The sequence below is a fragment of the Telmatherina bonti genome (genome assembly GCF_933228915.1).
Source record: "Telmatherina bonti genome assembly, chromosome: 4".
NCBI classification, from domain to species: Eukaryota; Metazoa; Chordata; class Actinopteri; order Atheriniformes; family Telmatherinidae; genus Telmatherina; species Telmatherina bonti.
This window is the reverse complement of record NC_136622.1, coordinates 17,802,132-17,816,207: the sequence shown is the minus strand read 5'-3', so window position 1 is coordinate 17,816,207 and position 14,076 is coordinate 17,802,132. Positions and strand designations below refer to the sequence as shown.

The following is a 14,076-nucleotide window of genomic DNA, read 5'->3' as shown; positions in this document are numbered from 1 at the left end:
ATAAATCAGAGAAACAAACATTCACACTCTGACCTTTATTCATCGTTGTATTAATCAGGTATAACATTGCAGATGCCGAATTTCACCACCTTGTGTGGCCTATCGCGACATGTAGCCTATATTTTCATTAACATATAAGTCGGTTTTCTGATGGGTTTACTTGATGGTGATGGAGTTTTAAGGAGTGGCACTTTGTGAAACTATGTAAATATTATATTTTCAGTCTCATCACAAATCCTGTCAATTAATACTGTTTAACATTCACAGTAAACTAGAGCCTCTGAATGTGTAATAGTTCTGTGGATTTGAGAAAATGTTGGTGGTTTCTTCAGAACAAAGAACATAAAAATGAGTTGTTTTATCTTATATATCTAAATCAGTCTGAATAGTAAATATAGCAGCATGAGATGCAAACATTGGACTTAATGACAAAGCACAAGACTTGTAAAGCTGCTGCATTTTGATGCAGAGAGGAGGAAGAACTGACAAGCAAGAAAGATCACAGATGACAGTAATCTGACTTTGTTAGCACCTGACATCTCCCACTGAGGCTAACCTGATTAGCTGTGGAACAAACCAGTTAAACCTGTAAAGTGTTCTCAAATACTGGTCATGCAACATAGTGTTATTCTATTTCCCCATTTGATTTTGACATATAGCTTTAAAAGTTTAGTTTTAGCTCACTGGTGTTCCTTCTTTGTGATCTTGCATACTACATAAATGAAGAGATAAATAAATATGTAAATAAATAGCAGCATTGTTCGGCCTATGCTGGTTCATTATCATTACCTTTTTGCATGGAGGGCCATTCATGATGTAAAATTTGCCTCAAAAATACTGTACTTCTTCAGTTAGTTCTTTCAAGAAACTCATTTCCTTCCTGTTACATGTAACCAACTTATTTCTTTTGTGGGTTTATTTCTGATTCTTCTATCTTGCTGATGTTGCAACAGAATTTCCTGGTCATAGAAGATCTTATCTAATACAAACCTCTTCTAGCAGCAGATTCTTTCAGAATCTGTACACAGATGGTCCAGTGTTCAATTAACCAATAATTGGACGTCACTTCATTGCTCTCTGAACTCCACTAATATTCACTAATGCTTGAGAACAGAGTAGCATCAGGTTTATGCCCAACTATTTAAACCCCTTCATACAAGATTCCCTCCAAGATGCTCTCAAAGTTTACTGTTCTAGATCTGGAAAACCACCACTGGATATTTAACTTCTTGACCAACAGGTTACAGGCGGTGAGAATCAGCACACACTTCCTCCACATTATGTCCTGAACACAGTGATGCCACAGAGTTGTGTCTTCAGCCCCCTCCTTTACTTGTTCGTTCATGACTAACCCACTAGGAATGGTTCAAACTAACTATCCTTAAGTTTGCTGACTACACAACCTGTGTGGTGCTCATTGCAAATACACATATGAAATGGAAACACTGACCAGATTGTGCCAGAAAAATAATCTTGTCTGAACTCTACAAAAAGTGGCGCAAACAATCCGGTACACCACTACAGGACATTCTATTTTATTTACCACAGACTGTATGTGCCGAGGGACTGAAGCATTTTTAAGGACTATAGCCATTCAGCTCAAACTTTTTTGCCTGCTACCATCTGGCAGATAGTACAAGAGCCTGTCTGCACGCACCAACGACTGGCAGACAGCTTTTACCACAGGGTGTAAGGGTGCTTAACCCAATATAAACTGGTTGAAACACTCCACTAAACCTTCTGCCAAAGAATCAGATACATTCATGCACTAGCACTTTAGACCTCATTAATGATTTATGTACAGCTCTGGAACATGCACATCTAATTAATATATATATAAATATAAATATATTATATATATATATATATATATATATATATATATATATATATATATATATATATATATATATATATATATATAATATATAATATTTATATATATATATATATAATATATATATATATATAATATATTTATATATATTTATATGTATATATATAATATATTTATATTTATATATATATATATATATATATATATATATATATATATATAAATATTATATATATATATATATAAATATAAATATATTATATATATATATATATATATATATATAAAAATATTATATATATTTATATATATAAATATATTATATATATATATAAATATAAATATATTATATATATATATAAATATATTATATATATATATATAAATATATTATATATATATATATATATATATATATATAAATATATTATATATATATATATATATATATATATATATATAAATATATTATATATATATATATATATATTATATATATATATATAAATATATATATATATAAATATATATATATATACACACACATACATATAGAAAATTTAATGGACATGTTTTTATACTTGTTTTATGCATTGTTAGCTTTCATTTTCTGCATTTATTCTTCTGTTTAAGCATTGTGAATTGGTCTTCTGTAATTCTGCTTTGTCATATGTAAGCCTGCACAAAACGTGAATATCATCCAACACTAGCAGACATTAGCTGCACTTGCCTTTTTAATTTGGCTCCAATACCAGAGCTCCTTAATACACTTTAGTTTTAATATTATGCTCATCCTTTTTTAGGTAAATATCTCCGAAAGACTAAACGCAAAGTAACAATGGACGGACTGATGTGCCGACAGTGACATCTGGTGGTCAAACCCATGAAGTACAGCAGTAATCTACACTAACTACTGTTCTTTCTTACTGAAGCCATACTGTTTCAGTGAAAAAATGTTAACCCCACTACAGAGATAACAATACTGTTCCAGTTGTAAAACTCATTTCACTAATGACGAAACATAAAAAAACAGACAACTGTACTTTCAAATCTTTAATATAAAAAATATTTATAATATGCCAAATTGTGCACAATGACAAACTTGGAAAATTAATGTAAATTTGTAAAGACTTACTCAAATCACAACTTTGGCCAACAAGATAAACAAAAAAAATCTTAAATATGACTGGGATTTAAACAATGTGGACATTTCCATAATTCTTTATTTAATCAAACATGACAAAAATGTTGGAAAAACCCTTTATAAAATGAAGATGTATCATAGGGCAACAAAGTCAATAAATCATCTGATTTGCTCCCAGGTTTCTACTATTCCAAATTTAACCTTTGCCAGGTTAACAAGTAAACAAAAGGTACTGAAAACATATAGAAATGAAGTCCTGTTAAACAGGACTTGGAAGAAAAAAAAAAGAGAAAACCAGACATAAGGATTAAGTACATTCAAAGAGTGGATCAAACACAAAGTCATGATATCACAGAAGAGACAAGAAAGTGTTTAGGTCCCTCGATTGCTGAACCAACTAATGACCACCACTCTTCCACTTAAACTTTTTACTTAATTTCTCCTATTTTTAAAATATTTAGCTGTTTCAATGATCTTGACTGTCCTCAACATTTTATGATTTCAGGATGAAAGTAATTTTTTCTCCCTATTTTCATGCACAGCAGTTCAGTTTTTATTTTCATTAACAACTCGGTTACCTCCTGCTCACAGTGTGTGCTGCAGTAGCCTTGTACTGCAGAAGTAAATAACCTAAGTTGAGACTAAATGTGTCTTGAAAACAGAAACTGGGGAATGAGAATGGAGGTAGTTTGTATTTTCTCACTAGCAATTTTGAATAACGGGAAGCAAACAGAAGTTATCAAAAGCACAACAACACCATCTTTTCCATGAGCATTTTTATATCAAAATAGCAAAATGTAAACAGGAATTAGAAGCAACCTCCACTTTTTCTTTTGCTTATGAGTACTTAAATGGTAGATCAACAACAGAACCAAGAGGTTCATATAAAAGAGTATCACACTCATATGTTCCAAAATGCTGGTCCCCCAAACTGTTGTGTATTGCACACGCGCCTCCAAAAAAACATCAGATAAAGTAAGATCAGCTGGTGGAGGAGACATGATGACACAATGGACAGAAAGAGAAAAACAGGAAACAGATAAACAGAAAAAAGAAAGGTAGTGGAGAAGCAGGTTTGCGTCATAAAGATGCAATTGTTTTTATGTTAAAATGAAAAAGCATAAAAGGTATTGTTCACTTCATTTGCGTTCTTAGCTGCAAGTGCTTCTCTAGTTATTTATGAAAGTCATTTGTCCTCTCTATACAAAGGCAAAACTGAAAAAAAACTCAAATTGTGTATCATCTGAATGACTATATCAAAAAATATACAGACTTCAGCATCATCTTTCGGTTCAACAACCTGAGGGAAAAAAAGAAAAAAGAAAAAAAAAAAGGACTTCTTTTTAGACCTCAAAGCTGTCCTGAGGTCATCACACAGAGATGTCTTCCTTTTTAGTAGCTTTGGGAGAGTTTGTCAGTTTTTCATGTTCTCACGCTGTGAGAACTCCACACAAAGGCTTGTGATGAGTAAGACAACAGTATCTCTGAGTCCTGTGACGTTCCTGCTAAAACCCTGCTTGTTCAAAAGTCAAAAGGGTGTGAAACGGTCCAATCTCCTCTGTGGTCCCATTCTCCCAATAATTAAACCACCAACTTCACCATGAAGTGGCAATCGGTTTGAACACATTCATCACGTTAAAATGGTCACTAAAGGCTTTGTTAGGAAATCTAATTTCATCCATTTACTCACAGTAGTTCTTGCTTGACATACGAAGACAAAAAGTTGTTCTGGGGTAACACATGTAGCCAGAACAGCATCAGGGTTAAATGGTGTGTTAATACTCAGCACAAGAACCACAGCCAAAGGGTTGTGGTGGACATTGTCAAAAACCTGTTTGCTGCACTTGTAACTCCAACACTCCTGTTTTCTCTGCTCTGGTCATGAAGACCGCCTGTGTTGGTTGAACTATAGCTTCATGTTGCTGAAGTCCTTGCTGAGACTCTGCAAGTAAGCATCATGAATGGCACTGAGGAAGGCTGAGTCATTCTGGAAAAGGAGAAAATAAAAATATATAAACTCTGTAAAGTTGTGGGAGTTTAAATAAGATCACTTTTTTTGTTCAAATTTGTCAGTGGAAATGCTTCCATTTTGATACTGATTCATTTCTATATTTTAAAACAGAGCAACAACATCACAGTGCACTGCAGTTGAGGTAGCAGTCTATGTCTTGGTAGACATAGTAATGAGCGATGGTAGTAAAGAGAAGCTCTCTGAAGAAAGAATGTGATAAAAAAGATGTTCTTGTGACAAGTTGTCAAGAGATCCCAGAACTTGTAAATGGTTTGGATTTATATAAAACTCCTGCCAAAGGATCCAGCAGTGCTTTTCCTGCTTGCTAAAGATGCCCAGTATTTTTTCTTTTGTATGGTGGTGACAAGACCTGCAGGTACTCACATGGGGTGACTGCTCCAACTACGAGACGACCATGCAGCCTCTAAAAAGTACAGTAATTTGCTTAAATTCCACATTTTAAATTCCTCAATTAACTGGCTGTTCGCCGTCATAAGCTGCCCCCTGCTGGTCATTGCAAAGAATGCAGGTTCAAGACACCTCTGCATAAATGGTCAGTTTTTCCCACATTGGCCAAATGGTTTCAGGGTTAATGAATGCTACAGGAATAGCAGCACTGAAGTTAGCTAGAAATTTTGGGATCTTGGAATATTGGGATCTTCTTTATGAGTGATTGGAGCGTTGCTGAACCGGAAGATCTTTAGCACCTTTATTTACAGGGATCTTGTTTAAAACTAATTAAGTTATCTATTTAAATTTTTTTTCCTAATTATTGAAATTGCTGCTCCAGGGTATACCCTGCCTCTCACCTGCTAATTTAAGGGTTAGGCTCCAGCTTCCCTGTGACCCTAAATTTGACTAAGCGGTATAGAAAATGGATGAATTAAGTTGCACTTTTAAGGTAACCTTAAATAGTTTTTTAAACTGTCATTGCGCATTTAGTTTTTTTCTGTGAAAGAATACAATAATCTTCAGAGGATGAGCTAAAATGGTTAAATGAGCTAAACCTCATGCAGCACTAAGTCTTGTTTCATGCCAATTATGTACCTTAATGAGATGTATTAAAGTCTCCTGTAACTGTGTTTTACTGCAGGGGACTGTAAGAGGATCTGTAGCTCCTCCAGAGGCAGAAGGTGGCTCAGCGGGAGCAGGAAGGACCACTGGTGCTGATGCTGTGGTTTTATTGACAGTCTGTTGGAAGGCGCTAGGCGAGAGAAGCACAGAAATCTGTGACCCTGGAATAGCAAGACCTGGACTCATGGGGACAGCCTGGGAATAAAAAGAGGAAAGGGATTACAAACGACTCTGATGTAGTATGACGGTAAGCATTACAGACACAACTATAATGGGGATGATAACAGAAAAAGTCCAACTCACAGACATCGGCTTAATCAGGTTTGGAGGTTGAGAAAAAACTTCTATCTTGGGCTCTTGGAAGCTGTGGGGGGGAACCAACGTGCTTGGCAGGAAGTTGGGTGCGAGGATGGGTTTGTGGATGTCTGAGTTCATGGATGGCACTGATGATTTGAGTGTGCCGAGTATCTCTTTTCCTAAGAAGGTGGTAGGAGCAGCTGGAGGTGGTGTAGGGCCCATGGGGGAAACATGATGCTCTGATCCAGGTGGAGGCATCATCATAGGAGAGGCTGAGCAGTGAGTGTGGGTTTCTGGCTTGGGGACCACTGACTGGAAAACTGGACTGGGGTTAAGTGCGTAAGGCGCCGGGATTAGGGCGGGTGCTTGCTGTCGCTGGATGGACACAGGATCTGGGGCTGTGAGTTGTGGAGGGAGATGTGGATTTTGGTGTACTTGATATATTTGTTTCTGGACGAAGGAAGTGGACAGCCCACTAGAAGCAGTGTGGTTCTGTCCAGGCATGGTTAGTAGAGAAGGTTCCTTAGGGAGAGACGAACCAAAGAGCTCCTCAACTGTGATCTGCTTCACCACTGTATGTGAGCTCTGGTGGGCAAGAAGAGCAACTCACTGAGGTCAATGTTTCACTTAACTGACAAAAAAACCTTTGGGACATTACTGTTTAATGACAACAATGTCCCAAAAGCTGCATGTTAGGCATCACAAATAACCTTATAGCTTAGCTTTCTTACAGCTGCTTCCTGCACACTGATAACATACAATGTTCAACCCCATTTAAACATGAGATTTGCAGGATTGTGTGAAATCCTCACCGCCTCATTCAGGCTCATCCATGACAGTGGCACAAACAGCCACAGTTAGCATGTAATATTAGCCATTTACACAAGACACAATCCTTATCTGGTGCACATCTGGTGCAAATGCACCTGGCCATTCAACTTCTTTTAACTGTTACAGGGCAAATAGGGCATGGGTGAGGGTGGTTGTGGGTGGATGAAAGGGGATGTGTATGTGTGTTAAGTGTTTTATCTATTTTTATCTATTTTGATGTAAATTGTTTTATAATGTAAAGCACTTTGTATTGTTTTTAAGCACGAAAAGTGCTATACAAATAAAGTTTGATTTGATTTGATCTGATTTGAAGACTGGACAGTAAATGCAGTAAAAGTTAATCCTGAAAGTCCTCAGAGTCAGTTTTCTTACAACACACCATATTTCTACGACAGTTCACATCTGAATGCCCAGCTTGCAGGGGTTGTGCAAAAACTTACCAGCAGTGAATGAAAGCAAAATGATAAATAAATTGTACCTTTTCAGGTGGGGGTGCACTCTGTGCATGTTCTGTTGCTGTGCTGATGGCCGTTTTCACGTTTGTCTCTGTAGACATATCTGTTTCACCTGCCTGGGCCTTCATATGATACAGACACACATTTTACTTTACATTAATGGACAGTTTATGCCAAAAAGATCCAAGAGACAAATACAAAATACAACCCTGAAAGAAGGGTTAATCAGCTAGGGAATAAATAAATTCAGACATCACCTCTTTTCACTTTAAAGGCGCCCCCAAACCTGCAATAATCCTTTACTACGGCCCTGCTCAGTTGTCACGTTGGACTCTTTGCAGTACTGTTATGCTGTGTTGTGTTGTGTGCTGTTTTGTTACCTACGCCAAGGAGGTTATGGTTTTACTGGTGTTGATCTGTTTGTTTGTCTGCTTGTTTGTGTTCAAGATAACAAAAAGTTATGGACAGATTTTCATAAAAGTTTTCAGGAGTTGTTGGAAATGTGAAAATGAAGAACTGATTTAATTTTTGGTGGTGAGCCAGATCACCGGCTGGATCCAGGAACTTTTTGAAGGCCTTGGCAGAGGTTTGCATTTGCTGAGTGCTTTTCTAGTTATGTTGTGTGATGTTCTGTACATTACTGCAGACTTGGGAGACTCAGGAGTTTTTTTTTTACAAAAAAAGTAAGTCAAATAACTTGCTGTGCTGCCTTACTCTCTGGTATTCCTCTTTGGCTTTGCTGAGCAATTCCAGGATGTCAATGGGTCTAGGTTCTGCAACTCCATTGGTTCTCCCTGGTTCTGCCCTCTCGGGAGTCTTCCTCTGGGCGTGATCTGCTTCTTGTTTCACAATCCTAGAGTTAAAAAATAACAAAGTCCTCACATCTGACAGTTGCTTGTCAAATTACACATTTTTCCCACCACTGTCATTGATTAAAGCCGCTTGAAAAATGAAACATAACAGATGAAAAGACTTAATGACAGACGGTATTTAATGAGTATCTAATCTTATTCACACACAAATATAGTCAGTCTACTTACTTGACCATTAGCTGAGCAATTCGTTGACAGTCCCTTTTGTCATAGAACCAAATACTGTAGATACCCACTGTTGGAAAAAAAACAACAACCGGATTTTATATTATGTCCATGTTTGCTGTGTTGCAAAATTATTTCACACAAACCTAATGTCACCTGTAGAGCAACCAAAACAACAACTTTTTTCCAAAGGTGTTTGGAATGATCAATGTATCCATTTATTTATGTAAAGCAATAAAACTATATATCATCATGATAGACTGTACATGACTCAAACTTTGTAGCTTTGTTATGGAGTCAAGTTTGAATAATCGCAACCGAGATGCAGGAAAAAACACATGACTAATATTAAGTTCATTATCACCAAAAAAATAACAATCTGATACATAATAAAATGTAAAGAATCAAACTGTATCACAAGTTTCTGCCAGAACATTAACTTGATACACTGTTGTGTGTTAGCGCTATATAATAAAACACAAACGTGTTCACTACCCCTCAAGAGGATGATGTAACCTAGCAACCTGAGCATTTGCCTCCCTGCAGCACCTGCTGCTACCAAAGGGAGTAGCAAGCAGTGTAAACAGGTGTGTTAGTGTCCAAATTTCTCTTTAACAGCCTTATCCAACTCTGGGTATACCAGTCAGCCTTGAGCAGGAAGCTTGCTGACATTCAAAGGAGACTGGAGCGAGACTTATTCATGATTAATCATCAACTTTTCTCTGAAGAATCTACCCTGGCTGTGTGTGACTTGCTGCATTTTAACCAAACTCATATTTTGCATCTCTTCCTCAGAGGTAGGATCAACCCTAAATCATAAAAGCTGCTGCATAAAAGCTAAAAACAACAGACTCTATATGTTGACAAAACTACTTTCTGAGACTTAGTGGACACGTGGACTAAGAGAGAGAGAGCGAGCGAGCGAGCAGCAGTCAAAGCCATACAATGGAGCAAAAATCAAGAGAAGGTACAACCAGGAAGAAATTACTCTGAACCATCTTCTTGAGAAAACTGTGAGCTACCAGAAGTCACAGCCCGAGGAATACTGTCAACCAATGGTCTACTCAACAAATGTAAACAAATTTATCTTACTACAACTCTAAGGAATTAAAATGAAACAAACAACATTCAAGCTAAAGTGAAGCAATTAAAGAAGCTGCTGTTAAAATAACAAGAAGACATTTCACCATGTCCTCCATACCAGCCAGACTTATGGGGAAACCTAATCCAAAAGGCGAGCAATCTACCCTGACACTGAGCCTGGCCATGCTGTTTTTTCTCATAAGCAAACAAATGGGAAAACAATCAAATTCCTTGTTCGTTGCCTTGATGAAACTTCTGTTCAGACTTCTAATAGATCACCTTGGTGGCAGCACCGTCAGTTACTTTTTGAGGATCTGAGTATTTTTCTTCACTCTTCATTTCACAACAGGACATGAGCGGATTCAGCCATCAACAAAACCACAACTTATAATAAAACATAGATCAATTAGTAGTCAGATTTCCCAATCAGACCCCAAAGTCTTCCTAGTTGTTACTCTAATGTAGACAGAAACTTGTGGCCGCCAAACTGAAGCTGCTGTCTGGCAGGCAGGTGTAGGCCATGAGCGACACAGTTTTTCTGCTACACGCACCAAGAAAGCAGGTGGGCTGTCAACATGACTTCAAGCAAAAAGGAGAAGAGATGTTCCACCGAACACTGTGGAGATGTTTGCTAAGCTTTTTCAGAGGTACTGTTGTGGTCAGTTTTGTGACAATGACTCTGTGTTTGTTTTTGTGTAATACTTAACATCAATAACAACAATACAAGTATACAAAATTTTGGAAACCTCTACTGAGTCTATTTGGCTCATTTGAAACTTGTGGTAGGAGGAATGTGATCAAATAACTTATTTTATTTAAAGGATAAAAGGGACACAAACCTATCACAAAAGCCACAACTGTTAGTTGTTATGAATTTTCTGCTTAGTTGAAAATAAAGTAAAATTAATTGTGCAATAATTGTCCATAAAAGCTCATTTTGGGATCTTTACAAAGTATTAGGCTATGTACACATCTAGCCAGGTTTTTGTAAAACCGAATATTTTGCACAGTTGTGCTAGTCGCATGAAAAAAATATATTTCAGGTGACCGCAATTTGGGGCCTGAAAACGTTTCTTATCTCATTGGATTGGGAGACAATTGCAATTCTTCAATGCATTTTTAAATTGTATGCAAGTTATATTCAATCTGACAAATTAAAAAAAAAAAAAGCAAAAAAAAAAAAAAAAAAAAAAAAGCTTTCCACTAAACTATAACACTCGCTGCATTAATGTTTCTTTCAAACAAAAAAACTCACAGTTTCCATTTCTGTAGAGTAGGAAAGGATCTTGCAGCTGGAACTCCAGGTCTTTATTGATTGGCTCCACAAGATTTTCAGTACTGAGTCTATTCATAATGGTGAAACCATGGTGAGGGGAGGCAGACCTTAAAGAGATGTAAGACAATCATTACTTCCTTGATTACACTTGTGCAAATCGTGTAAATACTTTATTTTAAGTTAGAAATGAATAATATTCAAAATGAAAAGTAGTCTTGTTTAAAAACTCAAAATATTATACATGTATATTTACTTTGCCCAGACATCTGTAGTAATATGTTGTGGAAAGGGCCATGTGGATTTCTTTTGTACACTCATGCAAACAGTTTATAAGACTTCCTTTGTCCAATAGTTAACATATTAATAACTTCTTAAATGTACTGGCCTCTCATATTCCTAAAAAAGAAACGCAAAAAAATAATAATAATAAAAAAAAAAGCTTTTTTTGTAAAATAAATGAATTAATGCATCAGATTAAAAAAGATAAGTAGGATTCTGTGTCATATACCTCGTCAGATGACTGATTATTGTTCCAAATGGTTTGCAAACTTAGTTATCAATAGTTCCCCTCCTAAAACAGTTATTGTTTTGTTTTTCTTTTACATAGCGATAGGCATAATGCATAAAATCACATGGAGTCCATTGTTTGTTTACAAATACCGCGGCCTGCACACGTGGGTAAAGTACGTCAAATGACAGCGTACACAAACGTTGAACATGTAAACCATTTCCAAAGTGATCAAATAAATTGTTACGAATATATTTTGCTCACCTTGCATAAACAAACAGGGTTCCCTCGATGTCAGTTTTCTCCTGAAATTATAGTAAAATAATTGCTACAAGGACACACACTGCTACTTCAAACATGCTGAATAATGTTAACGTTGCTGTTAGCCATACTAGCCAGAATCTCAGTGTTCAGGAAGATGACACTGAACTAGTACACACACAAACAAATACTACATCATAGAAATATGCTACAATCTGTAAATTTAAGAATGCCACCTGAGCTAGTTATTCAAATACCTGTACTCACTAATTTTCTTGTTATTCATTTATGTTTGTAGAATAGAGCAGCTATGATGCTAACTAAATCCGCTGCTAGCCTCCCTGGCTCACCAGGAAGACGTTTCGAGTTTTATTGAAACATACCCATTCGTTGACTTTGGAGTTAAAGTTGTAAAGAGCCACCTGACCGGTAACGTCGAGCAGTTTGTTTATGTACGGGTCTTGTCTTTGAAGAGCGGCTAAGCTCATCATATGTCCAGCATTTACCGTCTCCATCTTGGATATGATTGTTGCTGCTCCTGCACGGACGGCTTTCTGGAGACACCTAAAACTTCCGCTGTGTCCGGAAGTCTTACCTTCAAAAAAGTTCCCAGGAAATGTTGTGCCGGGCATGTCTATGGTGCTGGGATGGTGTGCAGCTGTGTTTCTCAAATGAAGACGTCTGTGACGGAAGACGATAATAATAATAATAATAATAATAATAATAATAATAATAATAATAATAATAATAATAATAATAATACATGTTTATATATGTATGTATATATATATATATATATATATATATATATATATATATATATATATATATATATACACACATAGATATGTATAATAATAATAATAATAATACATGTTTATATATGTATGTATATATATATATATATATATATATATATATATATATATATATATATATATATATATATATATATATATGTATATATATATATATATATACACACATAGATATGTATTACATGTATATTATTATTATTATTATTATTATTATTATTATTATTATTATTATTATTATTATTTTATTATTAATAATAATAATAGATAGATAGATAGATAGATAGATAGATAGATAGATAGATAGATAGATAGATGTCTCGGCCCAGTTGAGCTGCAGCTGCCTGACTCACCTACTTCAGGGAAGATTGGTGCAGGGATTATAATCGTAGGATTACGCGCTACCGTGAAACTGTTTCATCCTCTATACAGGCACAGGTAATCCAATCACTGGTAACCTTCCAGAGGAGCACTAAACAAGTTATTTCCTCTCGTGTCGCCGTAGAGTGGGCACAGAAAGCGGTGCTATGAGGCCCCAGAGAAGAGGCAGGTGACAGAATGCCGGTCTTTATAAGGGGAAGACCCCTGAGGGGTAAGTCCAAAGACCCCAGACATTGTCTGTCGCTTAAAGATTTACACGGGTGGATAGCATTTTAAAGAGCTATAAAGACGTATCAGCTTGTTAAAGAGAGAGTCATGACCTATTCTATTTTCTAAGTTTCACATTAGCCTATGTAACTTTCTTTTGGAATAAAAAGTGACAGTGATAACAATAAACAGAATCTATTTATGACTATACACAAATTTATATTTTTATCTTAGCCTACTTTATTGTTATAATTATTATTATTATTGTTGTTGTTGTTGTTATTGATATATTTTTAGGGAATGCTAACTTAGTTACACAACAAGCAGGCCTACAGCTATCCGTTAACCAACAAGTGGATTTCTTTTTGGTTTGTTGGGTTTCTTAAGTTATTTCACAAAACTTTTAATTTATATGGATAAACATATATTTCCTACCACAAAATATCTACAATCATGAAAAAAACGATTTAATCTTCATATCAGATATAGCTTAAAATGTGTCTTTCACTCCAGAGCAACAAGTGCATTTCCACTTTGTCACAGTGTGTGATGTCAGTACAGTGGAGGTAAGATTGATCGCTATCAGTCCCTGCTCAGCCACAGCGAGAAGCATTGACAGCCGCAGATTGACCGTCGCTGCTCGCGCGTCCTCTCCGTCCTCTCGGATTCGCCGTGAATCCGCAGGCAGACACCCGGATGTGGCGAAAATGTTCGGCGCTCGTCTCAGGGTCTGCGCTCGGAAAATATTTTATAATTCAAGTTAGCGGCTCTGTTCAAGTCCGCACTGTCGACATCCTCGGGTGTTCTCTTCCAACGATGAGTTGGATTTAAAAGGGATATTTTCAATGTGGATTCGAGG

At 36.2% G+C, this 14,076-nt stretch overlaps 1 protein-coding gene across 1 annotated transcript; it reads right to left on the bottom strand.

The window, feature by feature from the left end:
* Positions 1 to 4,398: 4,398 nt before the first annotated feature.
* Positions 4,399 to 12,344, bottom strand: dcp1a (decapping mRNA 1A). Its single transcript, XM_079238904.1, has 9 exons — positions 12,198 to 12,344; positions 11,818 to 11,858; positions 11,025 to 11,152; positions 8,690 to 8,756; positions 8,364 to 8,502; positions 7,673 to 7,771; positions 6,370 to 6,948; positions 6,040 to 6,261; positions 4,399 to 4,968 (listed from the first exon to the last, which is right to left on the bottom strand). The coding sequence occupies exons 1-9, from the start codon at positions 12,327 to 12,329 to the stop codon at positions 4,888 to 4,890; spliced, it is 1,488 nt and encodes a 495-aa protein (XP_079095030.1). The 5' UTR covers positions 12,330 to 12,344; the 3' UTR covers positions 4,399 to 4,887.
* Between the last annotated feature and the right edge of the window lie 1,732 nt (positions 12,345 to 14,076).